General features: G+C 43.4%; 2 protein-coding genes across 2 annotated transcripts in view; one reads left to right on the top strand and one right to left on the bottom strand.

The window, feature by feature from the left end:
• Positions 1–20501, top strand: part of RMC1 (regulator of MON1-CCZ1) — a 33576-nt gene extending 13075 nt beyond the window's left edge. Inside the window, exons 8-20 of the mRNA XM_075826343.1 lie at positions 529–618; positions 2032–2137; positions 2218–2329; positions 2523–2567; positions 3204–3257; positions 7274–7402; positions 7485–7591; positions 7739–7858; positions 8762–8839; positions 11115–11219; positions 12581–12649; positions 16216–16441; positions 20346–20501. Of these exons, the coding sequence (XP_075682458.1) occupies positions 529–618; positions 2032–2137; positions 2218–2329; positions 2523–2567; positions 3204–3257; positions 7274–7402; positions 7485–7591; positions 7739–7858; positions 8762–8839; positions 11115–11219; positions 12581–12649; positions 16216–16441; positions 20346–20425 (1321 nt within the window). The 3' untranslated portion in view covers positions 20426–20501. The remainder of the gene's footprint in view (positions 1–528; positions 619–2031; positions 2138–2217; positions 2330–2522; positions 2568–3203; positions 3258–7273; positions 7403–7484; positions 7592–7738; positions 7859–8761; positions 8840–11114; positions 11220–12580; positions 12650–16215; positions 16442–20345) is intronic.
• The window catches only part of NPC1 (NPC intracellular cholesterol transporter 1), a 92614-nt gene continuing 88834 nt past the window's right edge, over positions 20165–23944 (bottom strand). The window contains exon 25 of the mRNA XM_075826342.1: positions 20165–20956. Coding sequence (XP_075682457.1) covers positions 20874–20956 — 83 coding nt within the window. The 3' untranslated portion in view covers positions 20165–20873. The remainder of the gene's footprint in view (positions 20957–23944) is intronic.

Here is a 23944-nt window from a genome sequence, read left to right as displayed (position 1 = left end):
TAATGGATTAATACCTTTAAAAATCCTCATCGCAATTTTTCTTAAAGGGGTTTTATGGGATATAAAGTTCATGGCCTGTCCTTAAGCCAGGCCATCAATGTGTCATTGGCGGAGATCAGACACTGCAATACCGGACAGAGCGTGACTCTCGTCCAAAGGGGTTGTGATTTGCTGATCAATGGTGGCACCGGTTGTGGGAGGGGGGCAGTTTCCCACAGATCACACTTTAATGGCTTATCCTAACCATATTAGCTGAGATCTAACTGCCAGTATACAGCAGTGCCCCAACTTCAATGTTTATAGGCTGAAACCTAGCCCCATTTCTGATAATATTCCTCTTGCATTCCTTTTTTGCACAGTTGAATTGTGGTTGTGAGAATGGCCGCCATTCATTGACTATAGAATTGGTCCTCTTGTCACTACAGAATCAGATGGCAGGATCAGGTCACGAATGGTGTAGTGCCTATGCTGATTTATTTACATACAGTGCCTGCTTATTTGTTTCTATTTTATTTTATTGTTTTTCAGATATGGACAGCTTTATGTTTTGTTCCTAAGACATCATGCAAAAGCCTCGAGTAGCCCAGGAGCTGAGGTTGTCCTCTACCACCTACCTCGGTAATAACTGTAACCGTCATTTATATGTAGGCTTGCTTCTGTTCTTTTCTTGTATGTAATCTCTTGTTTCCCATCTTCTTATTTTTTGGCAGGGGAATCTGTCAGTAGTTTTGAGATCTCAAAACTGCTGACCATGCTAAATAGGAGAGGGTGAGGGTGAGGGCAGTGTAAGGATCTCTTTTGTCTCGGTAGTATAAGTTGCATGACCGAGAAACAGAAGATTCATTCCCCCGGTGCCACGGTCGGTGCTAGAGCCTTCAATCAGGAGACCGCTAGAGCCGTCACGGCGAGCCGGGCGGATGGACTAGCGGCTTCTTGGTGGAAAGCCAAGGAGTACGTGCACATCAAGTCCCCGCCTCATTGGCTCTTGCAACCACAGCGCCGGGAAAATTAAACATCATTCTCTCGTTCATGCAACTTGCAAGACCGTGGCAAAAGGTTTCATTACAGGGCCTACACCCTCCCCTATTTCAGGCTGTTGACAGTTTTGAGGCTTCAAAACTGCTGACAGATTCCCTTTAAGTAAACGTAAAAAATGTAGCAACTTTTCAAATATATTGCATTACTTTTACCGATCCTGAATTATAGCCCACAGTTCTGCTGGCTTCAGAGCTGAAATCTCTCAGCTGTATGGCTAAACAGAGCTTGTTCTGATGACCTATTTAGGTAACATAGTCTTTACGTCATCTACAGTACAATAATCTTTTGTAGGTAGAACAAACTGTTCCACTGCATTATAGCCGCTCAGCTAAGCTGTTAGGGCTGAGTCTGTATAAGTTGTTAGCGCTGTGAATGCTGCAGACAGTTTAGTGACACCCAGCAGAACTGTGAATGCAGCTCTGGACTATAATGCATTGTATTTAGTTAGTATTGTATTTAGTTAGTTAAGTTAGACACCTGTTGTGTAGATTATATTTATATATAAACGGTAAAATGGTGTTTAAAGCTAAACATACCCTTTAAAGGGGTTATCCAGTCAATAAAAATTGATGGGTCGGAGTCCGACTCCTGGGACCCTGCCGATCAGCTGTTTTAAAGGGGCTGCAGCGCTCGCACGAGCGCTGCTTCCCCTTCGTTTCTTCTTGCTCCCTGTGAATCGTCGACACGCGTTTCGCGGCGATTCACAGGTATTTTCTCCTTCAATGGAAGAAGGCTGCAATACCAGTGAATCGCCGCTACATCCGTGTCAAAGATTCACGCTGAGCAAGAAGAAATGAAGGGGAAGCAGCGCTTGGGCAAGCACTGCAGCCCGTTCAAAACAGCTGATCGCCAGGAGTTGGACCCTGACCCATCAACTATTGATGGCCTATCCTGAGGATAGGCCATAAATTATTAGCAACTGGATAACCCCTTTGAGTATTCTTTATGAATAGTATCATCTTATGTTCCTGTTTGTATATATTTCTGTCTTAGGGAAGGTCCATGTAAAAAGATGCACATCTTGAAACTTAACAGAACAGGAAAATTTGCTCTGAATGTTGTTGATAATTTGGTTGTTGTCCATCACCAGGATACAGAGGTAAATTGGATTTAGGTCATACATCTAGTTATGGAGTTGAGCTTAACAGTTACAGTTTGACTTGTTTGTGCATCTTTCAGACGTCTGTAATCTTTGATATCCGCTTACGGGGAGAGTTTGACGGCACAGTGACCTTGCATCAGCCAGTGCTTCCTGCTCGTTCCATACACCCTTACCAGTTACCCATAGCAGGTACAAATGTCTTCTACCGGGTTACCAAAAGATGAGGGAAATATAATAAATGTGAATCGTTCATGGTATTGGCTACGCTGTGACATTTGCCTTATCGATGGCCATAACCAGTGTATTATCTCGGAAAGTCCTAGTTTAGCCCTGGCTGCCTAAACCCCTAAACTGGGAACACTAATACATTGTCTTCCTGCAGGTCCATCAGCAGTGGCCGGACAGCTCCCTATACAGTGTAAACTCTGTATCCTTTAAACTATACGGTATTATCTTGCACCTGCAGATCTAGAAGAGAAGGTTTTGTTTTCTATTGGAACACATGATTTGAAAAAAAATGTATTGGAAAAAAATCCAAGCTGCAACTAAGTAAGGCCACGTGTACACCACGTTTGGGGATGTCTGTCTAGCGTGTACGTCGGGAACGCTACCAACGTACACGCTAAATGTATCCATAGGGCTCCTTTAGCACACTGAAGTCTTTAAGAATGTCCTTACAGTCTCCGTCAGGCTGGCGTACATCAGTATAATTTTTTTTTTAAGGATGAAATAGCGTGGTAGATTGCACTTTTCCAATGAGGCAGTGGTGCAATACCTTACAGAGTCGCTACAAATGTAACGGCACGTGCAAAATACGAACAAGGTGAAAATCATGTAAACAATGAAGAGGCTGCGACGCTTGTACAAGCCCCGCGGCCCCTTCAAACAGCTAATCAGCTGGGGTGCCGAGAGTCCGACCCCCATCAATCTAATATTAGTGGCCTAAGGATAACCCATCAAAAACCCAGATAAACCCCTTTAAGTTATGCCTCGGGCAGCGGCTCCTGCATGGTGTAGAATTATTTGGACACATTGTTGAACATCTCCTTAACCATTGGAACAGACTCCTCTTCCTGGATTGTTTTTCAGCCAGATATCATCATCAGTGCTAGTGAAGGTAGGACTTGATTTGTATGTTCCTGGAATATCTTGGAAATGCTTTATATTCTCCAGAGGGTAATGCACAGTCTGTTACTGACCAGAAATATCCGTGCACTCCCTCTCTGCTATCTGACTCCAGTCATGGATGTCCGAAACCAAAAACACTTAAAACCTGATAGATTTTTCACATATCTTGTGCTCTTTATAATATTTGGAGCGGAAATGGGATTTAGGGCCATATTGGCCTCATCCTGCTCACACAGATATGGGTTTGTTACAATGTATCAGTGTGTGTAAGAGCTATCATATTAGAGTAACATCCCTCCGCTGTTTGAGCCAAATAAATTAGGAGGGGTTTAGTCTCTGGATTTTGACAAGAATATTTCCCTTTAATGACATGAAGAAGAGAGCTAGAAATGGTGAAAAATTAAATCACATATTAAGCCTCATTTAACAGAAAAACTGGCCTTGTTGCTCATAGCAACCAATTTCAGTTTAAATTTTATTTCTCATAATGCCCTGAAAAAATTAAAGCTGAGTTCTGATTGGTTCGTGTGGGCAACAAGGCCAGTTTTTCCTCTTGGACAACTTTTTTACGCCAAAAGTGCGTTAAATGTAGTAGTTTTCATTATACTTGGACAGTGACTTGTTACACAAAGTCGTGGCGTACTGCAATGTCCTCACATCTCAATATCAGAGTACAGGGCCGCCATCAGGAATTTCAGGGCCCCCTACAGCTACATTTTCTGGGCCCCCCTACGGTGGCACCGCCTGTTAACGGTACTCCGTCCAGCACTATATCATGGTACCCAGGGCCGCCATCAGGGGGGGTATTAGGGGTACTGATGTGAGAGGCCCGGCCAAACCTAATTGAAAGGGGGGCCCGGCAAACTGCCGCGACTTACCTTTGGTAGAAAAAAAACAGGCCCCAGCAATGGGGCCCGTTTTTTTCACCAAAAGAATGTCGTGAGCTGCGGGCCCCCCTTTCAATTAGGTTTGGCCGGGCCTCTCATATCCGTACCCATAATACCCCCCCTGATGGCGGCCCTGGGTAGCATGGGGGTCGTCATGGGGGGCCGTCAAACACAGCCGCCCGTGCGACCGATCGCGCGCACCCGCAAACTCCCGCGCATGCGCACCCGCGACTGCCTGGAACCGCGCACCGAATTTTGAGGCAGATTTTGACCTGCCCACACAATCTTGCCGCGTTTTTTGCCCGCGCGATTGAGGACAGCAGACAAAAAACGCAGGGAAAAATGCATTTTCTGCCTCCCATTGATTTCGATGGCAGGTCAGAGGCAGAACCGCGGCAAAAAAGGACGTGCTGCTTTTTCTTTTTTCCGCGACAGATTAAATCAATGGGAGGCGGTTTTGGACATTTTTTGGTGCTGATTCTGACGCAGTGTCCGAGTCAATATCAAGGCCCATAAACTCTGTGAACTGGGCCTTATTGTTAGGGCTTATTCAGACGAACGTGTAATACATCCGTGCAACGCGCGTGATTTTCACGAGCCTCGCACGGACCTATGTTAGTCTATGGGGCCGTGCAGACTGTCCGTGATTTTAACGCAGCGTGAGTCTGTGTGTCCGCTGCGTAAAACTCACGACATGTCCGATATTTGTGCATTGTTCGCGCATCACGCACCCATTGAAGTCAATGGGTGCGTGAAAATCACGCCCAGCACTTCCGCAGCAGTATAAACTATGAATGAAAACAGAAAAGCACCACGTGCTACAAACATACAAACAGAGTGTCATAATGATGGCGGCTGCGCGAAAATCACACAGCCACGCATCATACGCTGCTGACACACGGAGCTGTTATGGACCTTTTGCATGCGCAAAACGCAACATTTTTGCGCGCGCAAAAAGCACACGCTCGTGTAAATCCGGCCTTAGGGTAGGAACACACTAGGCATGAACATTGCGGATTTTATGCAACACATTTTATTGTGGAAAATCCGCAGCGTATTACAGTCGCAGCAGAGCGGATGAGATTTGAACAAATCTCATTCACACGCTGCAAAAAAAAAGGACCTGCAGTGTGGCTTTTTAAGCCGCAGCATGTCAATTTATTCTGTGGAATCGCCGCTCGTCTGTTGCGGAAATGCTGCGGTTCTGCTGCAAAAATCACACATGAGAAAAAATAAAAAGGCACTTTTTTAAATTTATAAAAAAGTTTAGACTTGCCCCGGCCGTAGTCCTGGCGACGCAATCCTCTAGTCTTAGCGCAGCTCGGCCTCCTGTCATGACGTTTCATCCCATGTGACCGCTGCAGCGGTCACATGGTCTACAGCGTCATCCCAGGAGGCGGGGCTATGTTCAGAAGAGAGAGATGCGTCACCTAAACTACGGCCGGGGCAAGTCTAAACTTTTTTTTCCCTACAGGATTCCCGCAGCGGACACGCCTCACGAAACCTGCGCCACTATTTGGTGCGGTTTTGCTGTCGGAATTCCCTGCGGCTACCGGGGCGAATAAGCTGTGTAGTTTTACTCAGCATATCCGCCTAGTGTGTCCCTTATGATGTCGCTCCTGGAGCTGCTGCCGGTCTCTAAATAGGCAGTTGGTCCAGTAGAATTTGGAATTATTTTATTTTGTGAACAAGCTTAAAAAAATACAAAACTTTTGTGTTAGGGCCTGTTCACATCACCGTTCACTTCCGCTCTGGGGTTCCGTCTGAGGTTTCCGTCGGGTGAACCCCGCAACGGAAAGTGAAAGTGACAGCAGGGGGGCCCGCAGCTCACGACATTCTGTGGTAAAAAAAAACGGGCCCCGTTCTTTTCTACCAATGGCAAGTCGCGGCAGTTGCCGGGCCCCCCTTTCAATTAGGTTTGGCCGGGCCCCTCACACCAGTACCCCTAATATCCCCCTGATGGCGGCCCTGCCAGAGTAGTCCAGAGGCAGCGGTCTCATGGATTTTATTATTTAAGTGCCGTGGAGTAAGCTGTACTGGACATGGAAAATTAAGCGGACTTGTGAATTGGCCTGTCACGGTGAAATTCACTGGTCACTTATTTTTGATCGACCAGAAGATTGCCATTGACTATTTTGGCTGGGCTAAACTTTAAGGATCTTTTGCGGTGTCGGTAGATTTTTAGTGCCAGGTGTAAACATCCATTAAGGCCTCATTCACACGGCAGGGTTTCCCGTCCGGGTGCCGGCCGTTCATAAATCGGCCGGCACCCGGCTGCATTAGGAATGATAGACCCCTAATGGGGCTATTCACACGACCGATTTTTTGACGGCCGGAAAATCCGGCCGTCAAAAAATAGGACATGCTCTATCTTTGCCCGGGTACCCGGCCGCCCGGCTCCCATACAAGCCTATGGGGCCGGGTATTACACGGCCATCACCGGAATGTGTTCCGAGTGATGGCCGGGTTTCCCGGCGCTTGCGCTCTATCTCCTCCTCCTCACAGCGCAGAGTGCATGTGAGGAGGAGGAGTTGATGCCATTCTGACGAATGGCATCGCTGTACACTGTGTTGCACGGCCGGGGTGTACAGCAGGTGGAAGGGAGCGCTGCGCTGGCTCCCTTCCCCTGCTTGTTAAAAGCACCCTGGCTCGGCGACACCTTCGATGGCGCCGCTAGTAGTAGTAGTAGCAGCAGCAGCAGCTGCTGCTGCTGCGGCTGCTACTACTGTAGCGACGCCACTATAGCAGAGCAGGGAGGTATCTCCCCGCTCTGCTATGTGCTAGCCGCACTTTAGCTCCTTGAAGGAGCGGAATCCCCGTGTTTTCGGGGATTCCGCTCCTGGACAGAGCGCTTGATGTCTCTGTCCATATCTGGGCAGTGACATCCGGGGAAACTCCTGAAGCGGAATCCCCGAACACATGGGGATTCCCCTTCAGGAGCTGCCGCTGATGTCACTGTCCGGATCTGCCCGGCCCGGCACGGATGCATAACTTTATGCAAACCGGCCGGGCAAAATGGCCGATTTTACCGGCCGACACTCGGGCTCGGGAACGACCCGGTCGTGTGAATCCCGCCTAAATCTCATATCTTGACATCTCCCTTGTCTTATATACACAGGATATCTCTGGTACTTGCGCATCAAACTTCCGCCAGTTGTTCACTTGCTCACGGATAAGGGTCGGTTGATGGATTTTCTGCTTCAGCGCAAAGACTGTAAATCTGTTATTTTATCGGTTTGCTCACAGAGTAAGTGCCAGCCTCCATACATTGTGACCAGACGTATTCACTGGCTGACATGTGCTTTCTGCTAATGGCTTTTGTTCTTCAGTGTTATCGGAGAAGGATAGAGCGTCCTTGCCTGTCATTGCTACAGTCTTCGATAAGCTCAACTCTGAATATAAGAAATATCTGGAGGCTGAGCACAGCTACACATTGGTAAGTAGGGTTGAGGAACATGTTCTTTCTTTTCTTCTGACCCGTTGGATACCATTAGACGATTGTTAATTTGAGAACTTATTATTTTGTTACATTTTTGTCTTATACCATAGACTTTTATTCATTAAATGCATTTCTGTTTTGCAGGCTGTGGAGGGCAGTCAGGGAAGAAGTAACACCATGGTGAAAAGGCCTGTGCGGGGACAAGCGGTCATAGATCAGTCCGATATGTACACCCATGTATTATCCGTCTTCACAGACTTGAAAGTGAGTGAACTTAGACATTGATAGACCTCGACTTCTCTGCAATGCAAGGCTACACTGTTCCATGTAGTATACATATCTCATCATAGAGAGTATACTACATCATATGAGTATACCAGAGGCAGAGGGAACCACTTTGCTTCTAACAGGACTTAGGTGTGTGCCCAGATGAGGGCACCACTTCAGGGCGCGTGGTGAGAAGTGAGAAATAGAAAGGAATGTAAACAATGCCCACCTTGTGGAATGCGGGTTATTGTTCCATAACGCTATTTGAGAAAATTGTACAGCAAGATAATTCAACTTACATTTTGGTAACCACCAGTGCCCCAGACATAGGGGACCATTCTAAAGTTTGTCTGCAAACTCTGGGTCTGCAGCCAGATCTCATTTTTTTGACGCATAGGCTGAATGTATAGCTCCGATATATATGCAACTGTATGCCATACAGATACATGCATGGTCCATACAGAAAAAAAAAATGTATACAGCGCGGTGCTGCATATACTTCCTGAACATATGCCAAAAGGACAGGCCTATATCGGGCCCATCATAGCCTGTGGACACGATCAGGGTATATGTCGGCAGATTGCTTGACGTATGCATGATCAAAAATGTAGTCTGTTATAGAATTGAAATGAATAGTTGCAAAACGGCTAAGTTAAGGATGTTAGGGGAAAACTTCTGAAAGGCGAAGAGCATCCTTCACGAGACTTTCTGGTGGCTTTATCGCAGCGGTTCAACTGCACCAATAATGCCCCTATTTGTCTGTATTCCCTGCATGCGTTTCTTGATACGCAGAGTCTATGTATGTTATGGGTACTTGTAGCCTTATCTTTTATTTACCCTCTAGCAGCGAAGTCGTGTGAGGAGGAGATTGCATTACTAACGTTTTACTTTTGTGTTCAGGAGGCTCCACATAAGTTCATCATCGCTGTTCTCATGGAGTACATCCGTTCTCTGAACCAGTTCCAGATTCCTGTTCAGGTGTGTTTAGACACTTCTCTTCCTATTATCAGAAGTCTTCAGATGTTCATGAGCTTCATTCCTTACAGAAATACTAATATTTAGTCATTAGGACAAACCGTGGTTAATAAAGTCACTGTTCAAAATAGTTAAATAACGTGATTGACGCTTCTGAATGGGATTCATTTATTTAAAAAATGCAGTAAAAGAAGAATATGTCTACCTTTTGATCGCCATTTAACAACTTTCTAAATAGAATTTCTCTGCATAAAAAGTTTAGCAAACTTTGTAAATACTTTACTTACTGAAATACTTTTGACAAACTTGCTAACTGTGTCCAACACGAACAAGCAGACTTGTTGGACTATAATTATAGTTATTCCTGGTTAATTCTATGTAGTAAAGGGGTATGCCCTCTGAGACTTTCTTCATCACCCAATCCCAAGAAGGAAGGGACTGGGTCCCTTCAACATTTCTCCTTCACAGCAGCGATCTTCACAAACCGATTGGCAAGAAACTGCAACAGTGTAAAAAAGTAGAAAAAACCAGAGAGGATCCAGCGATAGTGATGTCAAAAATAGGAAAAACTAAGTTTCCACTTTATTAAATGCAAGCTGTCAGAGCTTGAAATAGAACATCAGGAGGAAAAAACAAAGTGGTGATGCGGCAATTGAATAGCCTACGCGTTTCAAGCACTAGGCTGTGCTCTTAGTCATGGCTGTGTCGAGCCTAGTGCTTGAAACGCGTAGGCTATTCAATTGCCGCATCACCACTTTGTTTTTTCCTCCTGATGTTCTATTTCAAGCTCTGACAGCTTGCATTTAATAAAGTGGAAACTCAGTTTTTCCTATTTTTGACATCACTATCGCTGGATCCTCTCTGGTTTTTTCTACTATTGCTGCCGTGTGCCGTCGCGGCTGACCCGGGCGATTACCAACACAGGAGTGTCAGATCGGTGAGCTGGAGGTTTCCTCCCATTTCCCTTTTCCTTCTATACTATTACTAGTGTAAAAAAGTGTAAAATAGTTAAAGTTTATAAAAAAAAAAATATAAGATTACAGTAAAAATAAAATCAAACCACATTTTTTCCCCAAAAAGTGGTTTTATTTAGTAAAAGTGTAAAAGAAAGAAAGAAAGAACACATACACAAATATGATATCGCCGCAATAATAACGACTTGAACAATAAGTTTAACACATTAAATCGCTGGGTGAACAGCATCCAAAAAACAACGGCAAAATTCCTTTTTTTTCTCTCCCATTCCCGCAATAAAAAATAAAATAAGTTAACCAAGACGTCCCATATACCCCAAAATAGTACCAATGCAAACTACACCTTGTTCCGCAAAAACAAGCCCACATATGGCTACGTTGACAGAAAAATAAAAAAGTTACGGCTCTTGGAATGCGGCGATGAAAAAAATCAAGTATTCCTTTTTTTGAAGGGTCTTTATTGTGCAAACGTAGAAAAACATATAAAACCTCTATATGTTTGGTATGCCTGTAATCGTGCCGACCCATAGAATAAAAGTAACGTTATTTACGCCGCATAGTGAACTGTGTTAATTGATAACGTGAAAATGAATGCTGGAATAGCTGTTCAATTTTCAATACTCTCCTAAAATTAAGGTAATAAGTTAATCAATGTATTATAAGCATCCAAAAATGGTGCAATTGAAAAATACAACTCGTCCCGCAAAAAAACAAGCCCTTATACGGCTATGTCGACCGAATAAAAAAAAAAAAAGCTACGACTCTTGGAATGCGAGCGTGAAAAAAATAAAAATAATCCTCGGTCATTAACGTGCAAAATGGCCCGGTCATTAAGGGTTTAAAACGAAAAATGGTGTTCCAAGGCTAATGTATGCCATAAGGCCTTATTCATACGCGTATTTGGTCAGTATTTTGAAGCCAAAGACAGGAGAGGATGCACCGAAAACTAGTATAAATCTTTCCATAAAATTTCCCCTTTGTTTAGGATCCAATCCTGATTTTGGCTTTCAAGTATTGCAAAATACTGACCAAATCTGCAATGTATGAAAGCCTAAATCTGTGCATGAAGACGTGCAGGCCGAAAATGTGGTCATCTGAGCAAAAAAGGCTGTGCAGGGACCGCTATATTTCATCAGCTTTATTCTAAGGCACCACCTATATACATGGCAATATCAGACCTGTACTAGCGGTTTAGAAAGCGAACCTCTCCTGTTGCTATGTCGTCATTGCGTCATGCGGTGCATTCGTTCATGACGTTACCTACTAGTCACAAATTGTGCTCAGCCCATGTCTTTATGTTTTAGCATTACCTATATGAACTGGTGATCAAGACACTGGTGCAGCACAACCTCTTCTACATTCTCCACCAGTTCCTGCAGTATCACGTGCTCAGCGACTCCAAGCCTCTGGTACGTACTTCTAGATCCTTCCAAGAATGTCTGGATCACTTTTAAGACACTTGATAACTTTATAATATAATATGCAGTCATCCCATGCTTAACTGAAATGTTTTCTTCTCTAGGACAATGAATTCAGGCATTTATGACTGCTAGTATCTTTCAAGAAAATGGTTCTACAGCATCTCAGTATTCGATTTAGCAATGGTTATAAATGGCTTTTTACGAAGGCCAGTTTACATGTAGCTCTAGTGAGAGGTTCCTTCTGCTACAATCAACTTGTCTGTGGCTTCAGTTGACAAAGTATAGGACGATATATATATATATATATATATATATATATATATATATATATATATAATGTGTGTGTGCCAAACTGCAACAACTCCACATTAACTGGGAATTGAGCTGTAATAATGATATTAAAGTGTACCTCAAATAGAGAAACGTTCAAAGTGCAGGACTGTGCCACAGTCGTTTTTCTAAATAACTTTCATAACTGATTCTGTCTCTATGGAGAAGCACAGACTTGTGTATTGGAGTACAGCACAGAGTGTCCTTTGTCTCCTAGGCTCCTGTCTCCAGTACGGCAGGGGCGTAGCTAGGAGGGGGGCAGACAGGGCAGAGCAGCTGATCGCTGCTGATAAGCGCTCTGTATGTCGGACACCAGCAGCAGTGATCAGCGTTGGGAAGAGCCAGGAGTTCATTCAGCGGCGTTCCGACTGGGTTCTGTGATGGCCCGGGAGTGGACCAGTCCAATCACCTGACCTTTCACCTGACCTCACTGGTCCACTCTCTGGCTGTCACCGACCCCACTCAGAAGGAACTCCGCCGCTGCCTGCGCCGCTTGACCTCCCCGGCTCCTCCGGTGAGTCACGTCGCGGAGAGTGGTAGAGGTAGGCTACCGCTCCCTGCTCTGTTTAGAGTGTGGCGCTATTTACAAGGGGGGGGGGGGCGGCAAGCTGTGTGTGGCACTCCCTTATAGAACTATATGCTAGAGTTCCATTTAAAAAATATCGAAAAAAAAAAAAAAGGCACCTCATTGATTGGTAGAGCAAGCAAACACAGCGAGGGGGAAGTAGATGTTGGGGGGGGGGGGGGGGTGCCAATCTGAATCTTTGCCCCTAGCTACGCCATACATTACATTCTACAGTGCTGGCTTCCGTACTGGTTTGAGCAGCCCGCAGTGCAGACTGCTACTGGTTCGTGCTGCTATTCGAGTTCTTTAGAAAAATGGTCATTGTGCACACTTCTACATTCTAATCATTTCTCTGTATAATTGAAGGTTTAAGGTTATTTTAGCTGAAATATAAAGAAAACTTGATTAACATATTAGAGACAATTATCTAATGTGCAATGTTGTTTCTTTACAGGCCTGTCTTTTGTTGTCTTTAGAAAGCATCTATCCTCCCGCACATCAGCTTTCCCTTGACATGTTAAAGGTAAAATAATTACATCCCTGGGTCATAAAATAAGATGGGGCTCAAAAGCTGTTCTAACATTAGTAAGTCGCCAAGTATACAGTATTATAGGGTGAATAACAGAGCTTTATGAAGTGCCCGCTAGACGAGCGTAGCAATGTCACTCAGATTTCCAATCCTTTCATTTCCTTAATCAGCAGGTGTATCACTGTAAAGTGACCGTAAATCTGCCGAAACGACGACACGTAAATGACAGGTCGTCTGCACAGTACGTCGGCAAACCCATTCAAATGAATGGGCAGATGTTTGCCGACGTATTGTAGCCCTATTTTCAGATGTAAAACGAGTCATAATACGCCTCGTTTACGTCTGAAAATAGGTCGTGTGAACCCAGCCTTAGATGGAATTTTGGCCCACTCCTCTTTGCAGATCATCTGTAAATCATTAAGATTTCGAGGCTGTCGCTTGGCAACTCGGATCTTCAGCTCCCTCCATAAGTTTTCGATGGGATTAAGGTCTGGGGACTGGCTAGGCCACTCCATGACCTTAATGTGCTTCTTTTTGAGCCACTCCTTTGTTGCCTTGGCTGTATGTTTCGGGTCATTGTCGTGCTGGAAGACCCAGCCACGAGCCATTTTTAATGGTGGAGGGAAGGAGGTTGTCACTCAGGATTTGACGGTACATGGCTCCATCCATTCTCCCATTGATGCGGTGAAGTAGTCCTGTGCCCTTAGCAGAGAAACACCCACAAAACATAATGTTTCCACCTCCATGCTTGACAGTGGGGACGGTGTTCTTTGGGTCATAGGCAGCATTTCTCTTCCTCCAAACACGGCGAGTTGAGTTAATGCCAAAGAGCTCAATTTTAGTCTCATCTGACCACAGCACCTCCTCCCAATCACTCTCAGAATCATCCAGAAGTTCATTTGCAAACTTCAGACGGGCCTGTACATGTGCCTTCTTGAGCAGGGGGACCTTGCGGGCACTGCAGGATTTTAATCCATTACGGCGTAATGTGTTACCAATGGTTTTCTTGGTGACTGTGGTCCCAGCTGCCTTGAGATCATTAACAAGTTCCCCCCGTGTCGTTTTCGCCGGAGCTCTCACCTTCCTCAGGATCAAGGATACCCCACGAGGTGAGATTTTGCATGGAGCCCCAGATCGATGTCGATTGACAGTCATTTTGTCTTCCATTTTCTTACTATTGCACCAACAGTTGTCTCCTTCTCACCCAGCGTCTTACTTATGGTTTTGTAGCCCATTCCAGCCTTGTGCAGGTCTATGATCTTGTCCCTGACATCCTTAGAAAGCTCTTTGGTCTTGCCCATGTTGTAGAGGTCAGAGTCAGACTGATTAATTGAGTCTGTGGACAGGAGTCTTTTATACAGATGACCATGTAAGACAGCTGTCTTTAATGCAGGCACCAAGTTGATTTGGAGAGTGTAACTGGTCTGGAGGAGGCTGAACTCTTAATGGTTGGTAGGGGATCAAATACTTATTTCTCTGTGCACAATGCAAATAAATATATATAATTTTGACAATGTGATTTTCTTTTTTAAATATAATCTATCTCTCACTGGTATAATTAACCTAGCCTAAAAATTCTAGACTGTTCATGACTTTGACAGTGGGCAAACTTACAAAATCAGCAAGGGATCAAATACTTATTCTGTGGTCTGGCACAAGAGAGCGGTTTCATAATTTTGTTTCGGTCCTTAAAATTAACAATCTGGGCCTTTTCTTTACATCGGAAAATTATGAAAACAAAATTAACTTCATGGTAATGGCAATTCAGAAAACTGAACAGGGATTTATTCGGACAAATATGTACGGAAGGATACTGCTATGAATAATCTATTACGATGGGAGAGTTGTCACCCAAGAATCAATATCTAAGGGCTTGACGTAACTGTTCCTCGATTTCTGATTTTAAGACTTCAGCCCCGGAGATGAAAGTAAGATTTAAAAGAAGAAGTTACCCTAAGGGAGTCTTAAAGAGTGCATACCTAAAGGTGTGGTTTATCTCTTAACGTGCATGTGTAATATCCAATACATAGGAAAAACAATTAGAGAATTCAGCAGACGCATCAGAGATCACATATGCGATATTCTTAGGAAAGTGGATACCCCTGTTTCTCGACATTTGTGGGATGTTCACCAGGGAGATTACAGAGTGATTAAATTCCAAGGAATAGTACAGGTTTGACCATCTGGTAGAGGTGGAAACTGGAATAGACGAATTCTCCAAAAGGAGGCCCAGTGGATTTTCAGAATGGAGACGACCAAACCACTGGGTCTAAATGAACACATCGTTTACATGTTTTCTTTGACTATGGGGACCACTAGAGCTACTACATGGTTTTAAGCTCTAGTATTCATTATATACATACTAGTGATATCCCGACTGGACCTACAATTGTCCTGGAGTATTAGCCTTATGAGATATATATATATATATATATATCTCCCTCTGGTCAGTACAAGTGAGGTATACATCTAATGCCTCCACCTATGGTCATCTCATGTACCTTGTTGTGGCATACTCATTACTCCTTTCATTCTTGGTCCTTTGTCATTCCTACAATGTGGTTATACAATCCCCTCTTATTAGCCCGTCCCCTTATTGACATGCATGATCTACCATATGTTTCCTTTCATAGTGTGGGTTATGTGTACTTTTATCCCTTAACCTGAGCTGCAGCCGCTCTGCTTTTTCGTTCTTCACGCCGTTGGTATCTCCAGCTAAGAGTATAAATGAGCCGCCTGGGTTTCCTTTGTGATCAGGGACGCTAAGACCTCCCACTAATACTATTGGCGGCTCACTGACAGGTGGGCCGTCCCTGGTCACAGATGTCATGTATGACGCCCTGAATTGTGATTGGCTGCGGTCCCCGATGATGCTGATCCTATGGGTGGGACAGTCCATTTATACTTGGCGTTCTCCCGGCCCGTGAGTGGCCAGATATCCGTGTCGTTCGCACGCCGGGAGACACGATCCAGCACTTTTCAGTGCTGTCTGGCATTACAATATTTACTGTGACATATATAAACTGGGTTGATTACTAAAATACAGTATAGGACTGCCTGGTTGCTGGTGACCCCTGAGGATGCTCTCTTAAGAAAATAGTGTAGAAATGCGTAGGGACACTGTTTATTTAGGCAGGTGCAATTTCTAGTGGCAGTATGCATCAGAACTGTATGGTTGTATGAGAGTGGCTGTCAGATATTTGTGAACTGAGCTGATGTTCTTTGTCACTAGCACTCTCTTGTTCACCCTGATGCGAACTGCTTATACCTGTTACCTGAGTCTTTTGGCTATTAGCCCATTTTAAATAATACTTAATAAAATTCATAATTGTTTATTTTTAATAGTTCTTGCAGGTAGTAATATAAAGAATGGGAGCATGGTCTGTAAAATAAAAAAAAATATTCCATGTCCGATTTATGGAAGCTGTCTACGGCACGGACACCATCCCGTAAATATACGAGAAGGTGTCAGTTGATGGGTCCATAATTACTGATAATCTACAGTCGTGTGCATGGGGGTCTCAGTTTTATCAAACTGACATTAAGCTTTGTTTTTATAGAGACTTTCCACAGCCAATGATGAAATAGTTGAGGTCTTGTTATCAAAACACCAAGTTCTGGCAGCTCTGAGGTTTGTACGCAGCATCGGAGGACATGACGGTGCCTCAGCCCGCAAATTCCTAGATGCAGCAAAGCAGACCAGCGACGATATGCTTTTTTATACGGTCTTCCGCTTCTTTGAACAAAGAAACCTGCGTCTCCGTGGAAACCCTATTTTCACACCAGGTTAGTTGTCGTCATATTAATATTTACATTACCTTCTTTATACAATCAATTGATTATTTATTACGGTAACTACACTTTTTTTTTTTTTTTGTGGGGAAACTTCAGTAGAGAATAACAAATTATCACAAATTCAAATGTATTTGATTACCCTACTGTCTCCCTCATGTAGAAAATAGTAGCCAAACCCCTTTTTCCTGATACAGCACTTGAACGTTTACTGTTGTTGCTAAGAAAACTACATACACAGTTACTAAGTACGCTGTGTAGGGACGGGGAAGTGCCTGCTCAGCGTGCAGGGGCTAAACAAGGAGGAAGGAAGTGCTGGATGTGGTCACGCAAGCGTGATGGAAGATGGTTGGTCACAAGACGAAAGGTTGGGGTGACAGATGGGCTAAGACAAAGGGCAAGAGCTGTCACAGGGATGGATGTGGTCACATACAGGTGGGAAGATGACGGTGGCTGGTGGGAAATGACGGACAGGCAGTTGTGCAGGAATGGATCTCAGACATGTGGAATAGTCACTCAGAATGGGAGAACAGAAGAGGTGGAGGAAATTATTAGAGCTATATGGGGAGAAGAGTGTTGCAGGAGGGACCGACCTGACGGATCTTGATGGGTATGGGGGGGTCCTACACACTGAAGAAACGTAATGTTGAGCTTGAATGAATCTATTGATCCGACAGAAGAGATTAGCTTCTGATAGGAAAGACGAGGGGGAGTGGTTTTTAGAGATGCTTATTGGCTGGATTGGTGTGCACACATGATAGAGCATCAATGCATACTGGGTAGTATGGGAAATACATGATTTACTGGAAAACGTCATAACCAACAAGACTGGTTTGAAACCGGAAGTGTGTGATTTATGATGTGAAGTGTTGAAAACGCACAAACTGTAAGGGTAAAGTAGAAATTATTTATATTAGGACAAAGTAAATAGTGTGTATGAGTTTAGTTACGTTTTAAATATAAAATCTATGTACCCCACCCATTTCCTTATCTGTTCTTACATAAACAATTCTGTACTAATTTCATCTCTTAAGAGCTCTATATCCCTACTTCTACCCACACAGCCATAGAGTTAAACAACAAATCTGGCAAATTGCAGGCAACACTAGGTGGTGCTAATTACAGACAGGGTTCAATAGGAGCTGTAAAAAAGTCTTCTGTAAGCCTCCACATATTGTTAGATGAACCATCCCTTCTGCAGAGCACTACTTCATAGCCTACTTACAAAAGCTGGAGAGATTTTTTTTTACTTTGTTAGTAGGACCACAACCGCATAATAGTACTTGATTTTTCAGAGGTTCAGAAAGGGTTATATTAACTGTTCCAGCATACCACATGAAAGAATGCTCTTCACATACGATCTGGACACTTCAGAATCTGAACTAAGCCCGAGGCGGCTTCTCCCTGGTTATGGTGTACAGCCATCTGGTGCGCTGTCAAGAGATATTTTCCCTTTAAAAAAAGTAAAACCTTCTAGAGAATAATTGCTCCCTTCTACAGTGTGTGATAGAGCAAACGGCGTTTTGATTTTTTTTTGTCAGATTGACCTGGAACCTAACAGAAAAAAATAAATTCCATATGGAATTGGAAGTCTACAGAAGTACAGCAGGCTCTATGGAAGCTAGGGGTGCCTTATTGGGGTGCAGTCACACAGGCGGAAGATTTTGTTGGATATTTTATGTGAAATAAGTTCCATTCATCTGAATGTGCTTGTTCCAGTGAGAGAAATAGCACGGATTGTCAGGTCACAGAAAATATCTGCAACAAAGTTGCCGCGTGACTGCATATTTAGGCCTCATGCACACGACAGAGTTTGGTCTGTGATATACGGATCATGTCGGCCACATTTCCCAGATCGAACACAGTTCAGGGAGCCGTCTCCTAGCATCATAGTTAGTGACTCGCAGCGTCACACATGCTTCCTCGCGGGACCGTCCCGTACTGAAAACATGTTTCAGTACCGTATTCCCGCGGGGAGGCATTGACTCACAGCATCCTACATAACTATGATGCTCGGAGCCCGGCTCCCTAAACTGTTCAGCCCGGGAAATGCAGCCGATGTGCGGTATGTAGATCACGGACCGAACACAGTCGTGTGCATGAGGACTTAGGCCGGGTTCCCACGGGTCGGATAAGATTCAGAAAAAAAAATCACGCAGCGTATCGGACCTGGAACCCGCAGCAGTCAGAAAAATCGCGCCACATTGTGTGGAAAGCAGCGCTTAGAAAGAAAACTGAAATGTCGATACTTAACCCCCCCCCCTCCCTCTTCTCTGCGCGTAGTCCGGCCTCCTACGATGACGTTGCAGCCTGTGATTGGCTGCTGCGGTCACATGGGATGAAACATCATCCAGGAGGCCAGACTGGAGGAAGAAAGAGTGTTCTGGGTAAGCATGTATTTTTTTTGGGCTTTCAACACTTTGCTTTCTGTTGCGGGTTTTGCATTCACATTGAATTCATGGGGGGAAAACCTGCAAAGATCCAGCACAAATTGACGACATGCACCGCAGCATGGGCATGAGATTTTCTAAATCTCATCCACTTTGCTGCTACTGTAAACGCTGCAGAAATTCCGCAGCGTTTGCACTACGTGGGATCCTGGCCTACAACTCAGGTTGAGGGGAGCCATAGTACAACCAAATGCATGTGGCCTTACCAAAATTACTCACACTTGTGTGTCACATCTGTACTTCACTCACTTTACAAGTTATTAGTCAAGAAAAGACATTGAAAATCAAGTTAATGTCTTGCCACAGTGTATTTAACGTGTTAAGAGTCAAGTTGAAGATTGCTGCATCTCTAGGTAATAGAAGTTGCTATAAATTCAATTCCTTATTATACAAACAAATGTAGGGGGTGGTAATTCGAACACTTGGAATGGCTATTTGATGGTCCATGAAAATTTAGCCTTTCAATTGGAAGAAGAACCTTTCACAAACTTCTGATCATGGGTGTATTCTCAAGTGCCAAATGCCACTGGTAGGGTGTTTTCTGGCCGCACCGCTGCTACAGTATTTGTGAAAAATGGTGTTTCCTCTACAAGCAGTGCAGCTCAAAAGAGCAGGAATTTGTAGTAAAACCTGCGCAGTTTTGCTGAGTGGCACACTACCGGTATGAATCAGCACGTGAGAATTCACACAGGCGTCATGCACATGAAAATACGGTCATCTATACGGTCTGTAATGCATCTGTAGATACGGATCCGTAAAGAGAGGGAGGCTGCAAATGTCACCAACATGTTTCATAGCAGAGCTTCCGTAAATACAGACGGTTTACGGCTGCACATCCATATTTACGGAAGCTCCCATAGGCTTCTATAAGAGAGTCAGTGCCGTAATTACGGACAATAGGACAGGTTCTGTAAATTTTTCAGCACGGACACCCATCCGTAAAAATATGGAAAGGTGTCCGTTGCCAATAGAAATGAATGGGTCTATTTACGGATGAAAAATATGGTCATGTGCATGGGGCCTCGGGGGCTACAGTTATACTTATCGCGCTACAGCTGCAATCCAGAGGAATACTTTGAATTGCATGAAACGCTGGATTCATGAGAAACGCAGCTATCACTCGATAGCGCAAATTTTCGATATTACCTAAGAAAATTCTCCATGTACCTTTATTTTTGTAATTTCTGAAAGACCTCGTGCCCCAAGTTGCAGGTGAAGAAATGTAATGCAGTAATTAACCCCGGATGTAACAAATTAGCAATAAAAATCATTAGCTTCAAACTTTATTTAGAAAAAAAAAAAAAGTAGTTTCTCTTAAAAATATAACAATTTGGAAAATACGTCTGGTCTGTGTCCATCTACTCTAGAGTTTCATTAAAAGCACCGCTGATCGGTGATGCACATGTCCGACAGGGATTCTCTTCTCACTCCTCTTGTCTTCCATCCAGGAGAACACTGTGAGGAACACGTGGCTTTCTTCAGACAACTCTTCGGTGAACAGTCCCTGCTGAGGAGCGCGGCTTCCTAGACTACATATGAAAGTTTATTTATTACTCCTAATAGAAGTCCATGCATCTTCTGGTATAAAATGGTGGTCACTTTTTCTTCATCTTGCCTTTATTTTCTTATGCAAAATAGTTAATGATTTAGCAAGTCAATTAGTAAAATATAGAATTTGTCTCTCTGATACACAAATGTGAAATAAAAGGAGCAGGAGAACTTGCATTGGTTTTTGTATTTATAAAACATCTGGTTTTCCCATAAATTAAACATAGTATGAAAAAAAACTAAAAAAAAAAATAACTTCAGTAGACGGGCCAAAAAAAACAAAAACCCCTTTTGAGTATATGCTATAACACTGCTGTCCTGGTAGAGTCCGTTCCCGAGTCGGACAGCCGCACCGCTTGTTCAGAGTCACTGTATGTAACCCTTTACTTTTCCCAGTGATTGAGTTCTCCACGGAGCGTCCAGTCATCCTAGTGGTTAAGAAGTCGCTCTTGTTCCGAGCCTCTCATTCTCGCCTGTGCAGCTTGTACTTTAGCTTTATTTACTTGTGGCCCTAGAAGAAAATCCATATTTAAAGTTAATGCTTTACTCAGCTATTGACCATTGGTAACATTTCAAAACCAAGCGCAGAACAGGAGCCGGAGGATATTTTAGTTGTTGATTAATATTTGACTGCACAGGAACTGGTTAACAAGAGTTGATGGGACCTATTATAGACTTAAACGGTATGACATAATTTTAGCTAATGGGGATACATTGGGTTCTCATGCCAAATTTATTGCTTTTTACAACCGTCCATTTGTCTTCCAAGAGCCAGTCTCATGATCTTTACATTCTGACAGTAAAAACAATGAACAGCACAGAAGCAGCACAACATACTCGGGTATTTCATGGGGGATGGGGGGAAAACGCAGTGACCAGACTCATTCCTCTGGCACCACTTATCTCTGGGTGTCGGGGTTTGGGGGCAAAGACTCTAACAAATACAAAAAAAAACAAACAGACAGGTTGAAGATTTTAGAAACTGAAAAAGTAAAAAATAAATTATATTTAAGTCTGGTATTAAAGGCTATGTTTACGCATATTTTGGGCATGAATTGCACATCAATTCTTGGCCAAATCCACATTGGATTTTCCTGTGTGAACATAGCCAAAGGCTCCTCAGAAGGTTTTACACCTTACACCAGCAAAGAGCCCACACGGCAATGATTAGTAGCTCAGGATTTTATACTGTACTTAACACGACACGGACATTGTTCAGCTCCTGGAACCAGGAATTAACCTCTTCTATAAAAAGCAAAATCCTAGGTTAATGGGAATGTCACATTTATTTTTTGTAATTAGACACATTCTTTTTTTCTAATCCATCTTCTATTTTTGATTACATGATTCTTGGGGCAGCCTTTTTGCCGGACGGCAGTCCAGATATAGGCTTTATGTCCTTCACACAGTACATTTCTGACGTTTTAAACGGCATCAAAAATAGTTCTAAAAGTGCTAGCAGTTTTCAAATGAAACTTGCGTTTTTCAGTAGGTGCTTTTTTTTCCCCTGACATTTTTGAAGTCTTATAGAGCGTCCTATGGTGAAAGCGGCCAGAAAAAAACGTCATACCCAAGAATTCTGCGTTTGGAACAAAAAGCAACTGACGACAAAATTAGTTTTGGTTTGTGGTGTTTTTTAAGGAAATTTTGTGTAGTGCATTTGATATTTTACTATAGACTTTAATGTAACATCTGGTCGCACAAAAAAAAGCCACTAAAAACGCAGCAAAACACGGTGTGTGAATCTTGCCTTACAGCAGCTACATAAACCATAGGAAACAATAGCCTAGAGCCGACCCTTTAACTTCTGTGGGAGCGTTTTACTAGACCTGCTCTGCGACCTGTGCAGAGGTCATTGACAATAGGTGATGGACACAATAGTGGATCCTGTGTGATCTATATAGAGGAGTTACCCATCATTGTAACCCTACCTGTGATAATGAGAACACATACTTCTACATTGCGGCCCACTAAGATCAACATGGCATGGACTCCTGTAGAATTATAAATATGTAACTTTTTTTTATGATCGAGTAGATTCCTCATTTTGAAGCATGTTCTGTTATAGATGTTCTCAGATCAGTAATGTTCAGATTTTCTGTTTCACAAAAATATTGCTGTGAAGCCAGAGACAGGTGCACTATAATGGGTGGTCTAGCATTAGATAAAAAAAAAAAAAAAAAAAAAAAAGAGTCTACGTTTTTCCAGAAACTGCACCCCTCTTGTACATGAGCTTAGTCTGGTATTGGAGCTGGTCACTATTCAAACAAATGAGGCTTTGTACACATCTCTCAATTCTTACGTTCCGTCTGAGCTTTCCATCAGAACAGAACCCTGACAAACAAACGGAAACCATTGATTTCAATGGTGACTGATCCGGTGAAAATGGTTTCTGTTTGTCTCTGTTGTGCAAGGGTTCCGTCATTTTGATGGAATGAATAGCGCAGTCTTCATAAACAATAGTGGCGCTATTTCTGGAAAAATTTAAATGCTTTAAGTTTGGAGAACTCTTTAAAAATAAAAAGTAAGGCCCTGTTCAAAATACGCATCAAATACATGCCGTGTGGAGTGTTTTACGCACCAAAATATACATCAAAGAATGCTTGGTTAAGCTTTCCATTCAAATCAATGGGAAAGTTTGTAGAACTTATTTTAAAAACGTAAGGGGCGAAAACGTGCCAAATGTTACTATGATCAATGGGAGTCCTAGTTGCGTGCCAAAAAACGTGCAAAAAGCATGCACAAAACACTTGGAAAACGTGTCAAATGCCTGTATTTTAAAAAAGCACTTTACAAAAACGCTAGCGTATTTGACACGTTTGTCATATTTTTTAAAAGCTGTGTGAACATGCCCTAATGAGTAATGTTACAGACTCCTCCATTCAGAGTCTGGAGACCTGCAAGCTGCTGAACAAGCAGTTTGAGCGTAGCCCTGCCTGTCCGTGAATAAGCATCCAGTGCTGCACCAACCAGCATTATTGGGGACCCTCCAAGCAACTATTAAAAGGAAATGTTTCAGTCCTATGTAAATGACGCTTAAAGGTGGTAATACTAGAATCAACAATTATCACCTATCCACAGGATAGTTAAAAATGCTTTGATTGTTGGGGGCCCCACCGATCATGAGAACAGGCGTCCCAAATCCCCTTCGGTATTCCCTTTACTGCTGGACCGCAGTTAGGCCTTATTCACACGAGTCTATTCCATGTCCGTGTTACACGCGTTAAAACAACAGCCGTCACACGGACCTATGCAATTCAATGGGGACATTGTGTTTTTCACGCAGCGGACAGACGCTGCGTGAAACTCGCTGTATGTCCTATTCTTGTGCGTTTTTGCACATCACACACCCATTGAAGTAAATGGGTGCGTGAAAAAAAACAGACCGCACACGGACGTAACGTCATCAATGTGCTGCCCGTGTTTTTCACACACCAGTTGCTAAAGAAATTAGGAAAAAATAACACCTTCAGTTTTTTGCAGACGTAAAAAACGCAGA

This window comes from Rhinoderma darwinii, chromosome 5 (assembly GCF_050947455.1).
Source record: "Rhinoderma darwinii isolate aRhiDar2 chromosome 5, aRhiDar2.hap1, whole genome shotgun sequence".
Taxonomy (NCBI): Eukaryota; Metazoa; Chordata; class Amphibia; order Anura; family Rhinodermatidae; genus Rhinoderma; species Rhinoderma darwinii.
This window is presented reverse-complemented; position numbering and strand designations above follow the sequence as displayed.